This window comes from Callionymus lyra, chromosome 13 (genome assembly GCF_982586985.1).
Source record: "Callionymus lyra chromosome 13, fCalLyr1.hap1.1, whole genome shotgun sequence".
Taxonomy (NCBI): domain Eukaryota; kingdom Metazoa; phylum Chordata; class Actinopteri; order Syngnathiformes; family Callionymidae; genus Callionymus; species Callionymus lyra.
In genome coordinates, this window is record NC_141830.1 from 25,474,976 (window position 1) to 25,492,178 (window position 17,203).

General features: G+C 39.0%; 1 protein-coding gene across 3 annotated transcripts in view; it reads right to left on the reverse strand.

Moving 5' to 3' along the window:
* LOC148067916 (nuclear factor of activated T-cells, cytoplasmic 1-like) overlaps window positions 1-8,416 on the reverse strand; it is a 63,295-nt gene extending 54,879 nt beyond the window's left edge. For 2 of the 3 annotated variants that reach the window (XM_087805887.1, XM_087805885.1), the window contains exons 1-3: window positions 8,086-8,416; window positions 3,075-4,182; window positions 1,349-1,508 (exon numbers count right to left, since the gene is read on the reverse strand). In XM_087805887.1, coding sequence (XP_087662013.1) covers window positions 1,349-1,508; window positions 3,075-4,182; window positions 8,086-8,191 — 1,374 coding nt within the window. In that variant the 5' untranslated portion in view covers window positions 8,192-8,416. Of the gene's footprint in view, window positions 1-1,348; window positions 1,509-3,074; window positions 4,183-6,637; window positions 6,706-8,085 lie in introns of those variants that run through there. The other variant, XM_087805886.1, reaches the window with a different exon arrangement.
* Between the last annotated feature and the right edge of the window lie 8,787 nt (window positions 8,417-17,203).

A 17,203-nucleotide genomic window follows, 5' to 3' on the forward strand; every position in this document is an offset into this window, starting at 1 on the left:
AGCTGCTGCTGAGACGGACGTGAGCTTTTAAAGTGTTGGCCTGAGCACGACAGCGAGAGGCAGCGATTATACTCCGTACTAATTGAGTTAAACTGCACTGCTGCTGGTACAAGTGAAGCACTATAGCGCTGGATTGACTGTTTATATAACCCCCGAACTCTTTAAAGCTAAATGAAAGGAATTTGACTTTCTGTCAAAACAGTCAAGGAAGTCTTGGAGCGAAAGATGAAATGGGTTTTTAAGTTTGTATCAAAACAAAAAAGGTCATGAAAACATTATTTTTAAATATTGAATTAGTGTTCCGAAGGAAGTTTTCGATCGTCAATATTACAGGTCATTTCTACGAAACTATTTTCTGTCTAATCCGTTTCATCAGCTCCCGAGAGATTTGTCAAAATGGTTCCATGTCTGGTCTGAGCTTTCCAATGTAATGAATAATTTATATCAATGCTCAATCTTTTTATATTTTTCCAATTTTACTTACTATTTTACATGAACTGTAACATCTATTTATCTTTCATCTTTTAATATTCCTGTTTCTTCCGTGAACTGGCTGCACTAAAAACACAAGTCCCCAGTATTGGAAAATTAAAAACTTATATTACTCTTAATTTAATGGGGAAAAAAAGAGTTAAAAATAGCCATATATAGACCAAATTGTGCCATTGATACTAAAATAAATTCCATAAAAATCTGATGAAACGAAACACCTGTAATATCTAAGTAATATTAAAGATAATTTTTTAAAGAGGAATAAATAAATAAAATAAATACAAGCTTATGTCTCAAATGGGGCGCATATTGTTTGTTATGGGGTAGTATAATTAAAATAAATGAGTCTTAAATAATACAAATATCTCTAAAAATGGCTTATTCTTCACGACCGAATGATAAAAAATTACACTTTTTATAAAATATCCATATATGTGGGTTTGGTCTGAGTACAAAAATAAATAAATACAATTTCAAAAATATAGGTAAATACCTTACAACCTGAAATATTCTCAACACATCGATGTCCTGCCATCAATCAAAATTAAATGACTCGAAGCTATTCTAGTGCTGGTACTAAATCAACCTGGATTTCAACGACTGAAAAATAATCAGTTTGCATGTATTTGGAAACGCTCAGCAAAGCCAACATAAAATTCATTCAGCATTCATAAGTCAATACTGACAGTAAACCTTTCGATTCAGTTGTTTTCATAACACTGTAACGCCAAAAGAAAACAGGGCGATGAATTTGAAATAAATCTCCTGTCCATTTTATCAACTTTTTATCTTCTATATACTTTGGTTTGAAGAAGGTGTTTGAATTTGTTTCTTGTATCATCGGTGAAGGTTATACCTGTACAACGGGGTGTCCTCCAGATAACGCCTTGACAGCTCCGCGGCTTCCTTCGGTCTCATAATGGGCCCTGTGGTGGGATTTGGGCTGTAACTCGATCTGTAGGGTGTACGGACCGGAGCAGGAGGGAAGCTGCCAGTCGAGAGCTGGCATCGAAGGGCTGTAAACACAACACAATTCCTTATCAATGGCTCAATAATAAAAACACTGGCAACAAATTCATGCTTCATTTCCTTTCCAAACACTATACAATTCAAAGAGACTGAAATTGTGCAGTTAATTTGTAGTCCATTGTTTTTCTGGCATTGGAAATTGGTGATGATGAAATCAATGGTGAATAGATCGGTCGTCTACTGTATATTCATCAGACCAGGGATTTTCAAATTAAACTTCCCGAGGACCAGATATTTGTGTAGGAACTCCAGCCTGTGTTGGCCGGTAGACCTCTCTACTACCATTTCCTGTTGAATGATGAGCAAAAAGGTGAAAAATAAATACACAATTTTGAGAAAAATGTAACACCCATGTATTGAAATTGTTCGGCGCAGACAGAAAAAGCTCATGGGTTCTGTTTGCTTTGGGTGGACATTTTTCTGTCCATTCGTCGCTAAAAAAAAGCCGCGTTTGCGAAAAGTGATGCAAAGTTTCATAAAAGTCCAGAAGTCTTTTTGGTAAACATCCATTATTTATGGTTTAAAAGGATTTATAACATGAATTTATAACGTCTTCACACTTATAAAGATGTTATTGTTAGACATTGAGTCAGAAGAGTTGAGTTCTCTGGAGTCGCTTCCAACTGTTAGCAAGAGACAGCTTGTTGTTGAAGTCTTAACCAAAACAAACATTTAACATTTATTTATTTGTCGAGGCAATACCACTGTCCTAAACGGGTGGCAAGATTTAAACCGTGCTCTGAGTTATTTGTGGAAATTGCTGGCTGTTTGTTGACCCAAAACGAACCGATTTCCCCCCACGCAGCTTTATCTGCTCAGTCAGAGCATGACATCATGTTGGCCACAGGCAGAGATGGGCCGCCGGCGCGACGGAGCGCGGCAGCGAGCCGCCTGATTAACCTACAGACTGCTTTCCCTTCCAGCCTGGCCTGTCACCGTGGCTTCCTGTTTCCCACTATCTATATCAAACACTTGATTTCCGACAGGAAAGTGTGTTATTGGTTCAGACAAAGATGCAATGAGGTACACAAATGGAATGGCGGGGGAAACCTTGCCTGAAGTTGCCAAATCAATCATAGTTGAATCCAAGTGAGTGTGTGTCAGCGGGTGCCTTGTGTTTGTCGCATGGTTGTTGTAGCAACAGTGACACACACATGCGCACACACACAAACTCAGCTGATTTGATGGACAATTTATGTGTATAATTGCACAAAAACAACAGCAGATGTACACAAAAGAGATAACTAAGAAATACATCTGTATTATTATTTTGTGTTTTTGCTCAGGTAGTCTACTTACTTTTGAGTTATAAAGTTTAGCACCACTTGCTTGGTCCAGAGGCTGTTGTCAGTCTACAAAAGACCCTGGGAAAGTGCGGCCCAGGGGCTACATTTTGACTGTATTTATGAGGCCCTTGTGATGTCAAAGGAGCACTTCTGGCATATTAATGCAACCAAACATTTTTAATTGTGTACTTCTAAATAATGGTTAAACCCTAAAAAACATTTAAGGAAAGAGATATTTCAATACAATACATCACATTATAATCATACCTGAGGTAAGTCTTGGGTTTGGACCAAGAATATGGGTGCTGGGGAACATCAAGGAACCCTGAGGAGTAATTCTCTTTCTTAAGTGTGAGGCGAGAAGGGTAGTCCTCATGGCCGAGGTCGATATCATGTCCCAAGTCGTCGATACCCGGCTCCACCTTGAGGCTCATGTTGGAAGAATGTTCAATCATGGTCTTCCTTGTCTTGATGGGGATTCCCTCTCCCATGTCAACCAGGCCATCTGTGGTCAGAGCATTTATCGCAGCTACGATGGCGGAGTTTGTGTACTGGTTTGCGTTGGTGTGCCAGTTATCATCTGTAACGCTGACCCTTGGGGATCCATGGGGCGAGGGTGTGGGGGGTGATTGGTTTGGTGAGGATGACGTCTGACGGTAGGTGCTGCCATTCAAGCTGTATTTTCTCTTCCCGACGTTGGTGCTTCCATTAGTGCCGACCAAGCCTCCGCTGCATGAAGGGGAGTTCGGCCTAGAGCCACGGGGTTGTGCCGGCCATCCTTCTTCTGCCATTGCACCAATCTGTGGGGAGGTTGATGGCGAGTGGCGTGGGGAGCCTGCTGGGCCGATGGCATGGGCGAAAGCCATGAGCGAAGAGGAGCCTTTGGGGGAAACACAGGGAGACTGCCAGGGCGAATTCTGCGGGGAGTTGTCGTAGTTGTAGAAGCCCGACTCGTAGGAGGATGCCTCTGAGTTACAGCTACGCGAGGAGATGCTACTGGCCGGACTGAGGCAGCTGGGATCGCGATAGCCATCTGCATTGGGAAGCGTCAGGGTCACAACAGAGTTGACCCCACGCTTGATGATGTGGTCCTCGCTGTTACTTTCTTCCACCTCGTCTTCTGGATACTGGCTATAGGCGGTGATTTCGATCCGAGGGCTCTCTAGGGCTGGAGCGCCGTTGGGTCTAAGACCATGTGGCAGGTAATAACCTGGTGCGGCATGGTTTTCATTTTGGAGATTGTAGCCCGTCTGGTGGCAGGAAGTTACTGAGATGACCGGGCTGGTCTGTAGGGTGTGGTACTGAGTGGCCAAACAAGGATTCCCCATTCCAAGTGGAAGAGACAAGCTCACATTTGGTGTGTAGCTGTAAGCATCTGAAAAAAATTAAGACAACTTTTTAATTCAATTTGTCGTTGTATAGAGAACAAGAACACATGATACAATAGAAACATATGAGCATTCTTCTGTGCATCTATAATTATGTTTTAGAACAATGGTCCTTCACAAATCTCACCAATATGAGCAGCTGCCTCCATTCCAGTTCAACATCTGGAGAAGCTTAGCAATCATCTAGCAGCAGCAACCGTGTGCGGTTGCTGTTTAGTTGCACGGTTACTCCGTTTGTTTGATCAGGTCGTATACGACTCTATTTGGCACTCGTCGCTGTCATATGTACTCTACAGGAATTCCTGCTGCGGCACTGCTTTTTTTTTTTTTTTTTTAAGATTGATTGCATCACTCGATGAGTGAATTATGCCCTGGAAAACTTTCAGGACTGTGCTCAAAGACGGACTGCTCAACACTCGTAGACAATACAAGAAAACATACAAGAAGGACTTGGGATGTAACAAATAAATTAAACATTACTGTGGCTGCTTTATGTCGGGGAAGAAAAGGCGGTTTATAAACCGGTTAAATTTGACAACAGAAATGGGAGGAAGAGATGATCTTGAACTGTTTTTTTTTAATAGTTTTTGAGGAGAAAGGGAAGTAAAGGCTGGAGTGACAGGGGTGATATTGGTGATGTGCTGATGAAGCTTCATGAACCAGTGTAATGTTGTTCAGGGGTCATTAGGTGGCGCCATCAGTTTAAAAATTATGTTTCAAAAAGAAAATAGTGCAGAGAAGCCATCTAGTGGACTCTGAAGATAATGACCCTGTTTCATGAAGCTTCATCAACACATCACTACCATCTAGTCGACTCTGAAGATAATGACACTGTTTCATGAAGCTTCATCAACACATCACTACCATCTAGTCGACTCTGAAGATAATGACACTGTTTCATGAAGCTTCATCAACACATCACTACCATCTAGTGGACTCTGAAGATAATGACCCTGTTTCATGAAGCTTCATCAACACATCACTACCATCTAGTGGACTCGGAATATAATGACACTTTTTCCTGAAGCTTCATCAACACATCACTTCCATCTAGTGGACTCTAAAGATAATGACACTGTTTCATGAAGCTTCATCAATACATCACTACCATCTAGTGGACTCTGAAGATAATGACACTGTTTCATGAAGCTTCATCAACACATCTAAAGATAATGACACTGTTTCATGAAGCTTCATCAACACATCACTTCCATCTAGTGGACTCTGAAGATAATGACACTGTTTCATGAAGCTTCATCAACACATCACTACCATCTAGTGGACTCTGAAGATAATGACACTTTTTCCTGAAGCTTCATCAACACATCACTAGTTGATATGTGTTAGAAAGCTATGATACTAGAATACTTGAGAGCAGCGTTCACCAACACTGTGACCACCATGGCATATTCTAAAAATAGAATTGGATGCGATGGAGTTTTTTAATTTAATTTAAAACTACTTGAATGGATATTTGGCACGAGAACTGCAGCCAGTTTGGTTCTTGACTTTCACATTTTGGAGATAATAAATAAATAAACATAAATAAATGTTGTAATTATATCGCTTATTGTGAATAATATTACCAATAAAAAGCTAGTCCAGGTATTTTTTAAAGAAGTTTTTATCAAACAGGTACTGGTAGCTCTTCATAAGTGTCCATAAAGTTAGACTTTAGCCCACAATAGTTTCGTGGCCTCTGCTTTAGAGATGGTAGCTTTGACAGAAAGACAGCAAAAAGAGTGGCTAAGGTTGGTATTGAGAGAGACGGGAAAGAATGAGGTCAGAAAATGAGTGAAATGAAAAGAAAGACTCAAAGGACAGTCGGATTGGAAGTACGGAGTAAAACAACAAGAGTTAAAACAACCTTGAGGTTCATGGATTTGAAATAGCGTAGGTTAGCGTTGAGAAGGTTGAGTTTCTACGGCAACCCTGGATGGTAAATACCGGAAAGCTTAGATACTATTGGACGTAACCGTGTTCATCTATTAAAAAAAATGGCTACTGTGTTGATTCGATCGTCATTTCTTGTATCTCGACAACAAGATTTGAAAAACAAAATCTTTCACATGCAAACAGAACCTTCAACAAAAATCCTTCGGAGTCTTTCTCCAGATGAATCACAGACTTAATATTTCTGCCCATCAGTGATCACTGAGGATTATCGTGGGCACGATGTGAACCCTTTTTTTCAGTTCGCACACTCCTGGTCTGCATTACACGAAATGATGACTGCGCCACACGCACCACATAATGCGTGGGTTTCTCAGTGAAAATTGGTTTCTGAGAGTCCGACTCGACGTGCCAGGGCTTCATCAAAGGCAGCCATGCATAGGTGGTCCACGACAATCAAACCATACGTCAACAAGTAGAAGAGCGTGATCCTCTTATTGGAAACAAGTTTTTTAAGTTTAACAAAAATCCAACTGTTGGTTCACCCACCTCGGTCGAACTCGAACAAGTAGCTGAAATCAAACTCCTCGCGCTGGGAACTCATCTCGACTGTTGGTGGACTTTTTCTGATGCTTCGGGCTTGAACTCATGACAGTCGACGCGGGGCGAACCCACCTCCTTACTACGGACCTGACTGACTTATTACACCACTTGTCTTTTCTCTCCCCCACTTTCCACTTGCATTCTGGTGCGCTCGAACATCTGACACCCACTCGACACTCTCGCTGCACGATACTGAAACGTTTCCGGGTTGAATCACTGAAGCCTCTGGATCACAACAGTTACTGATTCCTGTTGAGCTCGACTTAAACATTAAGACCGACCTTAGTGTGGCCCCAGGGGTCAACCCGCACCATTTGACTGTATAGATTAAGCCCTAATGGTTCAAAGATAAGATTATGTGGAACTTACTTTAAAATATAAATATTAACCACTATTAGTCTTTAAATATGACTAAAGTGTTTTTGTTTCTGGTCTTTTCTCATTTTTTTGGCCCTTGTAGATAGTTAAGTGATTAAAAACGATTATTTTTATGACATGATTTTAAATAAAATATTATACAATAAAATACAATCATTGTATTTTAACTTTTCACTCTCTAATTTTTGCCTGACGTTGTATAAATTGTGGCCCCTGAGAAAGTTTAAATGCCTACGACTGGTTCACATCCAGAGTCACAAAGATTTGAGGTTTTTTTTTCTCTTCAATAATTTCCCCAGGATTATAGCATCACCATGAAAGAACCTCTGACCACACAAACAAAACCGGCGTGACTGAAGAACGTAGACGAGTTTATCTTCAGGGCCACTTTTCAAAGTGACAGGACCTCAGGGGGAGATCGGTGGTCGAACCCTAGGAGGAGCCCCGGGGCCACTTGCTGCACACGACTAGATGCAGGCTGTCTGTGTGTGTGTGTGTGTGTGTGTGTGTGGGTGTGTGTGTGTGTGTGTGTGTGTGTGTGTGTGTGTGTGTGTGTGTGTGTGTGTGTGTATGTGTGTGTGTGTTGAGTTTATAATGAAGCCGCCTCTGGCACATCGCTCAAGTGGTTAAGTATGTCTTCTTGCCAAGTAAGCTACCCAGCATCCCTAAACACACACACACATCTACACACACACTGTCTCACAACAGACTGTCTCACAACACACGTTAACAATTTCGAGAGTGAAGTGGACAATATCATAACCCATGTCTGTAACCTCAGAGAAACGACATCAGCCTTAGAAAAGTTTGAATAAATCAAAGTTTCAAATGAGTTATTATAAACGTGCATACGTATAAATCTTGTCATAGAAATGCTGGTTTAGTTGAGAAATAATTGGATTTTTATTATTATAAATATATTGGGTGAAGCTCAAACAACCTAAAAAAAGTACCTAAAGTCTTGACATGAGTTGATACTTTGATTGTGAGAGTAGTAACGCGGTCATAAAGCTCACCTTCCTCGGCTGACTTCATCTCGGCGCACAAGTGCAGTCCCCGCTCCTCGGCTGCTGCTCCAAATCTCAACTTGGAATAGTCGCCGGGACTCAAGGTCTGCTGCATTCAACAAGCGGGGAGGAGAGAGTCTGAATGAATGACGAGCAGCGACTCACAAACTAGCGCATCATTCGAGGGGAAAAGTTAAAAAAAGAAAGAAAACACGCGTCACTACAGGATCTCTCCTCGCGGACTCTTAAGACTGTGCGCAGGTAAAAAAAAAGTGCGAGTTCAGGTTCTTTTTTTTCTTTTTTTTTCAAAGAATGATTTCAGGAGTCTCCCCTCGGTCGATGACGCAGCGTGGGTTTGTCTGAGGGGCCGGCTGGCTCCCGTGCTTTTAAACTTGGAAACACCCTCCGCCAGCTCCGCCGGAGACCCGCCCCCTCCGAGGATGACGCTTTTCCGCGGCTCCCCAAAGCCTGGACCGGTCCCGGTGATGTTTTTTTCTACGCCCGGGATTCCACCAGGGAAAAGGAAGGGTGCGTGCACGTGCGCGCGGGCGCGTTTTGTGATTAAGCGAGAAAAAGCATCGACCCATAGATTTTTCCTTTTCACACTTCCTTGTCAGTCAGAATTGTGATAATAGTTGACGGTTGATGGACAGGTGAGGAACTAAATGACTAGTTTTTAAAATGGATTAAATTGGATACAAAGTGAAGAGTTAAAAAAGTACTAGAATCTGAAAACTTTCTATTGCCAGCGTTGTAAACACAACACAGTGGTGGCATTACAGAATATAAAAATGAATGAATGGATGAATTAAATAGAATACAATACATTAAAATGAAATAAGAGGCATATAAAATGGCATATAAATAAATAATAAAAATAAAAAAGTTTTTATTACATTACCTTTTATTAAACGCACAGCAGAAGTAGAGAAAGTATTCTTGAACCGTGATGTTCTGGATTTGTATAAATCTGTGTTTTTTAACTGAGCACATGGACTGTCTGAGCGACACTTAAAGTTATGAAGCGGATTATTATATCTATATAATATAATATATCTATAATCTTTACTTATATTATGTCTAATAACTATTAAAAACATTCTATTTTTCAAAAAAACAGAATGTTATTCATTTTATTTACCAAATGGATGAAATAATATATATATACAAAAACAAAGCTGCCCTAAACTAAAGTTTAGTTATATATAGAAAAAGTACAATATAAAAAGGTTCCTTCGCTGTTTAATAAATGTTAAGCCTATTTCACTTGCGCTGCAGGAAGGAGAGATTCTGCTGCTTCTTTCTACTCTTAATGGTAATGAGTATTTAATAATAAATATGTTTGTTTAAATATTGTTTTTAACTTCTCTTCACACCCCTATTAAAAACACACAGACTTCTATATTTCTGTAGTGTGTGAAACTTATTATTGTACTAGTGTTTAACATTTTGTAATAATGTTCATTTTTGTATATATTTGTCATTATTATATTTATTATTATGTATATTTGACATTATTTTTCTTTTAATGAAACGGTTTTTAATTTAAAGTATTATTATTGTATTTTTTATTTTGATGTATTATTGATTTTGTTATTATTTATAGCGTGTGTACTTTGTTTCTTGATATAATGTTTATGAATGTATAATATTTGTCTCGTGAACTGTTTCAACAACTTTAATTTCACCAATGTTAGAAAAATAAAGAAATATCAATCAATTTATCAATCAATCACAAATGATACAAAACCGTAAAAACATCACATTAAATAAATAAATGATTAATATCACACTGATCTGTGTTAACCCTTGCGCTATCTCTGGGTAAAGGTGGCCCAAAAAAAAGAAGTGTTTGTGGTATCCCTTGTAGTCAACGACCTCCACCAATGCATATGTATTAAAAAAACACATTGTTTTCGGGTCCTTGGGTCACCGTGAACCTGAGATAACACAAGGGTTAAAGATACTGGCCATGATTCTGCACATGTTGATGTTTTAAGTAAAAAGTGCTGAATTTGAGTATTTGGCGATCGAATCAAGAGCGGAAACGTCCGAGGCGAGGCACGCCACAGCTGTGCCTCTCTTGAGACCTGGACTCACTCTGTGACCTGAAGCTTCCTCAAACTTGAAGCTCATTCAAAGACAGAAAAGATAGAGATTTAGAAAAGTACACAGTGTTTTCTGGCTTGTCAAACAGGAAACAAAATGATTTAATTCAAGGTGTTGCTTTTGTGATCTGAAAGGATCTTATAAAGGAGATGATTTACGCCATTTGTTGTGGTAGAAGAAGATAATCCAACTGATGTCAAAAACGAAGACTGGATTTTCTCTCATTTAGCAGTTTTGACAAGAAGAATTACTAGTTGTTGGATGAATGTTCACCCAAGATGCTCTTTTCACTCCTACAAATCTGACACTAGAGGAAAAACTGCCTCACCTGCCTCGATTCTCACTGAAATAAACAAGAACATATTCACACAAATGATGAAGATTATGATGGTGAAGAAGAAGATGACAAGAATTAAGAAGTAGAATTAAGTAGTAGTAGTAGTAGTAGTAGAAACAGAATAAGTAGCAGCATAAGTAGTAGTAGAAACAGAATAAGTAGTAGAATTAGTTAGGTTAGGTAGAACTTTATTGATCCCTCAGGAGGTCTCCTCGGGAAATTGTTTTTTCCAATTAGACACAGCAATACAGCAATTATTCATAAAAATAAAAACAAGAACAAGAGCAAAGAGAAATAAAGAGTAAGAACAAGATGATACAATCTAAGTCTAAAGATAAAAAACATAGATCAAAGACAAATAACAAAGACAAAGGATACAAAGACTAACATAGAATAGAACATCATGATAATTTTACTCCACTCCTGCCCCTGAACTCAGAATTGTACAATTTAATAGCACAAGGAATGAATGAGTCCCTGAGTCTATTTGTTTTGCACCTGGGTAGGAGCATTTGTGCACTCATTCTGCTTCTCTGCTCACTGATAACAGTGTTCAGAGGATGATGTCATTATTGAATATTGTTTTGATTGTTTAAGCGCTTTGTGACCCTGGTCTGGAAAAGCGCTATACAAATAAAAATGACTTACTTACTTACAGTAGCTTGTTCAGTGATCTCCTCTCAGCAACTGTCACCAGTGAGTCCAGCTTCAACCACAGAGCCAGCCCTCCTGATCAACCTGACGTTGACCCTCCTCTTGGACACATTCCCACCCCAACACACCACAGCATAGAACAGGACACTGGCCACCACAGACTGGTAGAACATGCAGAGGAGCTTCCTGGAGATATTAAATGATCGTTAAATAAGAGATGATAGTGATAAAAGTATAAGAAGTAGTGTAAGGTAGTAGTAGAATTGGTAGTAGAGTTAGTAGTATAAGTATAAGTTGTAGAAGCAGTAATAGAATTACTGGTAGAATTAGTAGTAAAAGTATGAGTTGCACAAGTAGTAGTAGAATAAGAATAAGTAGCAAAGGCAGTAGTATACTTAATAATTATAATAATAATAAAAGTAGATTTACTAGTAATAGTACAAGTATAATTAGAAAAGTCTATAGTAGAATTAGTAGTATAAGTATAAGTTGTAGAAGCTTTAGTAGAATTCATAGTCTAAGTAGTAGTAGAATTAGTAGTATAAGCAGTTGTACAGGTAGAAGTAGTAGTAGAATAAGTACTACTGTAAATAATTAACTTATTACTACTCAAACATTCAGTCTTTTAAGAGGGTAACGCACATTATCTTAAGTTGGTATGAAAATGACATTTTTGATTTTCTTTTCTTTTTTTCACAAAAGAAAAAAACTAATTTTCATGGATGAACTAGTACTTGTAACTTGTACTGGTCAGTTATGTCATGGGAGACTCCAGGAAGTTGATTTTGTGTAGCAAACATGATGTCGTTGTCATGGTGTTGTAAAGAAGGTAAACACTGGTTACACAGTAGTATTGAAGATTATGAAGACCACAGACCTAAGCTCTGGGGGCCCCTCGTCCAATTATGAGGGCCGGAGCCAAGGGTCGTCCATGATGTTTTCAAAAAAGTAGTGGTTTGTTGTGTACAGACGAAAGAAAATCCATCCTTTTTCCAAGTTTTTAAAAAAGCCAAATTTTTACAAAACATTTAATATGCACAAGAACTTCTTGGTATAATGCGATGGTTTCAAATGTGAATACGTGAAATATCAAACAAAGTATTCCAAAGGTGACGTAAAGAATATAATAATTGTGGAAATTAAAAGTGTCACTACAGTTCTAGAACACGTCCTCCATCATGAGCACTTGATAGTCAATTCTCTTTAACTAGATTTACTAAATCTCAACTCATGTTCAAACAAAAAGTTCAGATACAGTTCAACCATGACATGTGTTTTACTTCTCGTTATAGCAATTAAAATAAAGAAGCAACAGCAAGAACTGTTGAATAATTGTTCCTAATATCTGCTCTGGTGCTTTTGTTCAACTCCTGAGTGGTGAGTTTTGTGTTACAACTTCTGTTCGCATTAGAAAAACAAGTTATTGAGATAAAAACAAACGTTTCGAATATGCAGTACTTCTGAACCGTCTTCTCTAAATGCTTGTTACGATGGGTTTTGAACCAAGAAATGTCTTCAGAGATCTATCTTTACTTCAAGACACGTATTCATTGAATATTATATTGTTATGAGAAGATAGAAAGCAAGAGTATGATGTTCTTTTAAAAGAAAGGAAGATGATAATGAAAAATGTTGAATAAATTAGCAACAAAGCAAGTACCTGCAGAGCTGTGTCTCAAATCACATACTTGCGTACTTAAACTTTTTTAGAAACTATTTTTAGTGCATAAGTGGGTCTCAATTCTAAGTATGTGAGATGTAGTGCTCCATACACACTAAATTGTCAATAAAACGCCCGCAAAACTGAGTATGGATTGATGGACACTTTCTACACTAAACGACTCCATCTTAGTGACGTTGACGTTATAGACGTCATATGACGTTAACAAAAGTTATATATATATATATATATATATATATATATATATATATATATATATATATATATATACAGTATATATATATATATATATATATATATACATATATATATATATATATACTTACAGGTGCATTTTCAGCAGCAGTAGGAGGATGACACTTCTTCGATGCTGATACCGGCGTAAATATCTCGCCAATATTTCATGTGTAATATTTCTCGAACAATCACAACTGTGTGTGTGTTGTTGTGATGTGTGACTCTATTGTATCATCAGTGTGTGTGTTGTTGTGATATGTGACTCTATTGTATCACCAGTGTGTGTGTTGTTGTGATATGTGACTCTATTGTATCATCAGTGTGTGTGTGTTGTTGTGATATGTGACTCTATTGTTTCATCAGTGTGTGTGTTGTTGTGATATGTGACTCTATTGTATCATCAGTGTGTGTGTTTTTGTGATATGTGACTCTATTGTATCATCAGTGTGTGTGTGTTGTTGTGATGTGTGACTCTATTGTATCATCAGTGTGTGTGTGTTGTTGTGATGTGTGACTCTATTGTATCATCAGTGTGTGTGTGTTGTTGTGATGTGTGACTCTATTGTATCATCAGTGTGTGTGTGTTGTTGTGATATGTGACTCTATTGTATCATCAGTGTGTGTGTTGTTGTGATATGTGACTCTATTGTATCATCAGTGTATGTGTGTTGTTGTGATGTGTGACTCTATTGTATCATCAGTGTGTGTTGTTGTGATGTGTGACTCTACTGTATCATCAGTGTGTGTTTGTACAAAACTCTATTTTCATTGAAATATTGACATTAGAAAATGATCTTAAACCCCGCCCACTGAAAACACTTTGTTGTTCTGGAGTTGAAATCTTGTTGTCCATAACCACACCAACTCTGCTGCGATTGGTCAAGCATGGAGTAACCTCACACACACACACAACCACACTCACACACACACACACAAAACCACACACACACACACACACAAAACCACACTCACACACACACACAAAACCACACACACACACACAAAACCACACACACACACACACACAAAACCACACTCTAACATTTCAACCTCCCCTCCCCCCTCTCCCGTCTATATATCTTCACCCGTCACCGGAGTCTGTATACCTGTGTATTGTATACATTTGTCCCAAACCCACACCTTTTTATTTCTCTCCCGGAGCCCCAGCGATCCACCTCCAGAGCTGCTGCTGATCCAGGGATCCACCTCCAGAGCTGCTGCTGATCCAGGATCTTCACCACGTCATCAGATTCCCGAGTTCTCTCCAGCACCTCCATGGACTCTCCTACACTCTCCTTATTTCTCTCACTATATCCTCCCTCACTCCTCTCCTTATCCATCTGTCTACCCCCCCATCCTTCCTCCCAGCCGGTCAAAGCGGCAGGCCGTCAACAATGAGTCTGGTTCCGCTCGAGGTTTCTGCCTTCTAAAAGGAAGTTTTTCCTCGCCATAGCTCACTGAACAGCTCACTGTACAGTGTTTTGTTTCTTGCTCTTTGTTGAATTGCTGGGATCTATTTTTCCTTAATCAACTGTAGTCTTATTTCAACTGTATAGTGTCCTGAGATAACTTTGTTATGATAAGACACTTTAAATAAAATTGAATTGAATTGAATTGAATGGAGGTTTGTCACCGGGCTTCATCGATCCCGGAAGTCTCCACCTCCGAGGAAATCGTTGTATAAACAAAGCGTGATTACAGCTGGAGGAGGAGTGAAGCCATTATTACATCATAATGGACTCTCGTAACCTCTCGTTCGTCCAGATTTCAGAACAACTTTATAAAGCAATTTAAGCAAGTGTAAAACATGGTCATGATGAGGAACTTACTGCATTTTTGGAGAGAAGAACATTTACTACATGTGAGTAGTTGAGCTTTAAATAAAAAAAAGGAGATTCTTTTTCGAGGATCAAACCGTATTTTAAGTGCAGTTGTGTACATTTGTAAAGCTGTAGCAAAGGATTACGAAGAGCTATAAGTTGTCTGGTGTACCATGGGTATATTTTTGATGGATGAAAAACTATGCCCCGTGGATTTAAAGTAGCATTAGTAAAGATTTACTCCTGAATAATTTAAGGATTATAAGCATTACTTTATGTTTTGACTTGACACCCAAAACCTTCTTAATATTATTGGAGTTTATAGTGATAAAACAAGGGGTGAATCACCGTAACACGATCGGATGCTAACGCTAACCTGAGCCGCGGGGGCCGCCACCATGAAACAAAGTCTCCATTTGATGGTTACAAATTGTGCGGCGACGATCACGCCGGTTTAAAAAAAAAAGTGTAACGTATAGAGTCGGGGATCACGCCGGCAGCTGGTTCAATTAACGACAGCTTAGACGAGCGACGGCCGTAATTCCCTTTGAGAAAGCGCCAGAATCCGGAGGAAAAATAAGTGACTCCTGCGAGTCTGAGGAGCGCATGGCAAACCCTGGAGAGTGATCACATATAATCAAAAGCAGATTCCCTTCCGCGGGGGCAGGCGCGAGCAAACGGGAGTCGCTGTTTTCTTTGCCTACAGTAGCGCTCTGGCGTCGGCTGCGGCTTGGCCGGCGTGCACGTGCGAGCGCCCGGAGATGAAGAGGCGGCGTCACGTACTTCAGATGAATTACGATACCAACCTGTGGTAGGAAAAAAGTAGCTGCGCGACTCTTTGTGGCACTGTCAGCGGGATGAGCACTCACTAGTTTCTTTCAGAGCTTTGGGTTTTTTCGGCGGCTTATCTTGATGGATTCTGTGCTACTGAGTAAAGTACCATTAGCTCCAGCATCTGTCAACGACCCTCGCAGAACTTCAGACCATCCTCGGAGCAGCAGACGGTTGGAGGTCACGACACAGTCTATTCTTCATTGGAGCTTGAAAACAAAAACAACAACTTCTACTTAATTCCAGAAACTGATGTTGTGTGGCCTCTCGGAGCAGCACAGCTTATACACTTATGTTGACTTAATACGTTGCATCTGGTTGTATTATTGTTTGATAAATGTAACTTCATTTCACCAAAACCGGCTTCATTAATCACAGATCAAAACCAACCCTTAAAAACTTTGATCTTATTAAATATTAATTATTAGATGAATAACTTTAAACTATACATGACAATTGTGTGCAGTTTAGAATCACAATGAGCTGAAATAATGTTTTTTTTATTTTTATTATAAAAAATCAACTGTGATTATTTAATGATATTCATCAGGAACATTGATAAACTTTACTGACTGAGAAGGTGTTGATAAATGGTAAGAATCGAATATTTAATTTTGTAGCGACTATTCAGGAGAGCAGTTGTGCTATAAAAGGCATCATGGGAGTTCACTGTTTTGGTGGCACCGTAGGTAATATGGGTGTGTTAATTAGGGCATTCAAATAAGTTCTGTGATTTATATTTGGTCTATTTGACAATGTGTTGAAAATGTAAAGGTTTATATTTTTTGACTACATCTCGCAACAATGTTATTATTTATATAATTAATATAAAATTAACTCAATTATTCACTATACTTGATCCAAATAATATAACAATATAACAACAACGAGACCCAGCTCTGAGTTGTATCAGAAGTCTGAAGTATAGATGGTGAAGAGGAGAGGGGCCAGTACTGTCCCCTGAGGTGCTCCTGTACTGCACACCACAGTGTCAGACGTGATGTCCTTCAGCCTGACATACTGTGGTTGATGAGTAAGATAATCCGAAATCCAGGAGACCAGACCAGGGTCCACATGCATCTGTTTTAATTTGTCCTGGAGCAGAGTGGGCTGGATGGTGTTGAAGGCACTAGAAAAGTCCAGGAACAGGATCCTCACTGACCCGCTTCCTTTATCCAGGTAGGAGTAGGTCCGATGCAGGAGGTGAAGGATGGCATTTTCTACACCAACTGCTGGTCAATATAAATCAAGTTTCCTTGTTTATTTCTATTTCTATTTCTTCTTTATTTCTTCATATATTTAAATATACATTTACTTTTGTTGTGAAATTGAACAGAGCTCTGTAGAAACTAACGGATGTATTTTGTTTTTTTTTGTGTTTTATATATAAACAAGTTCTCCCTCTAATAGACATAAGTTTTACATACTAGATTATTAAAAATCCTTATTTTTAGACAA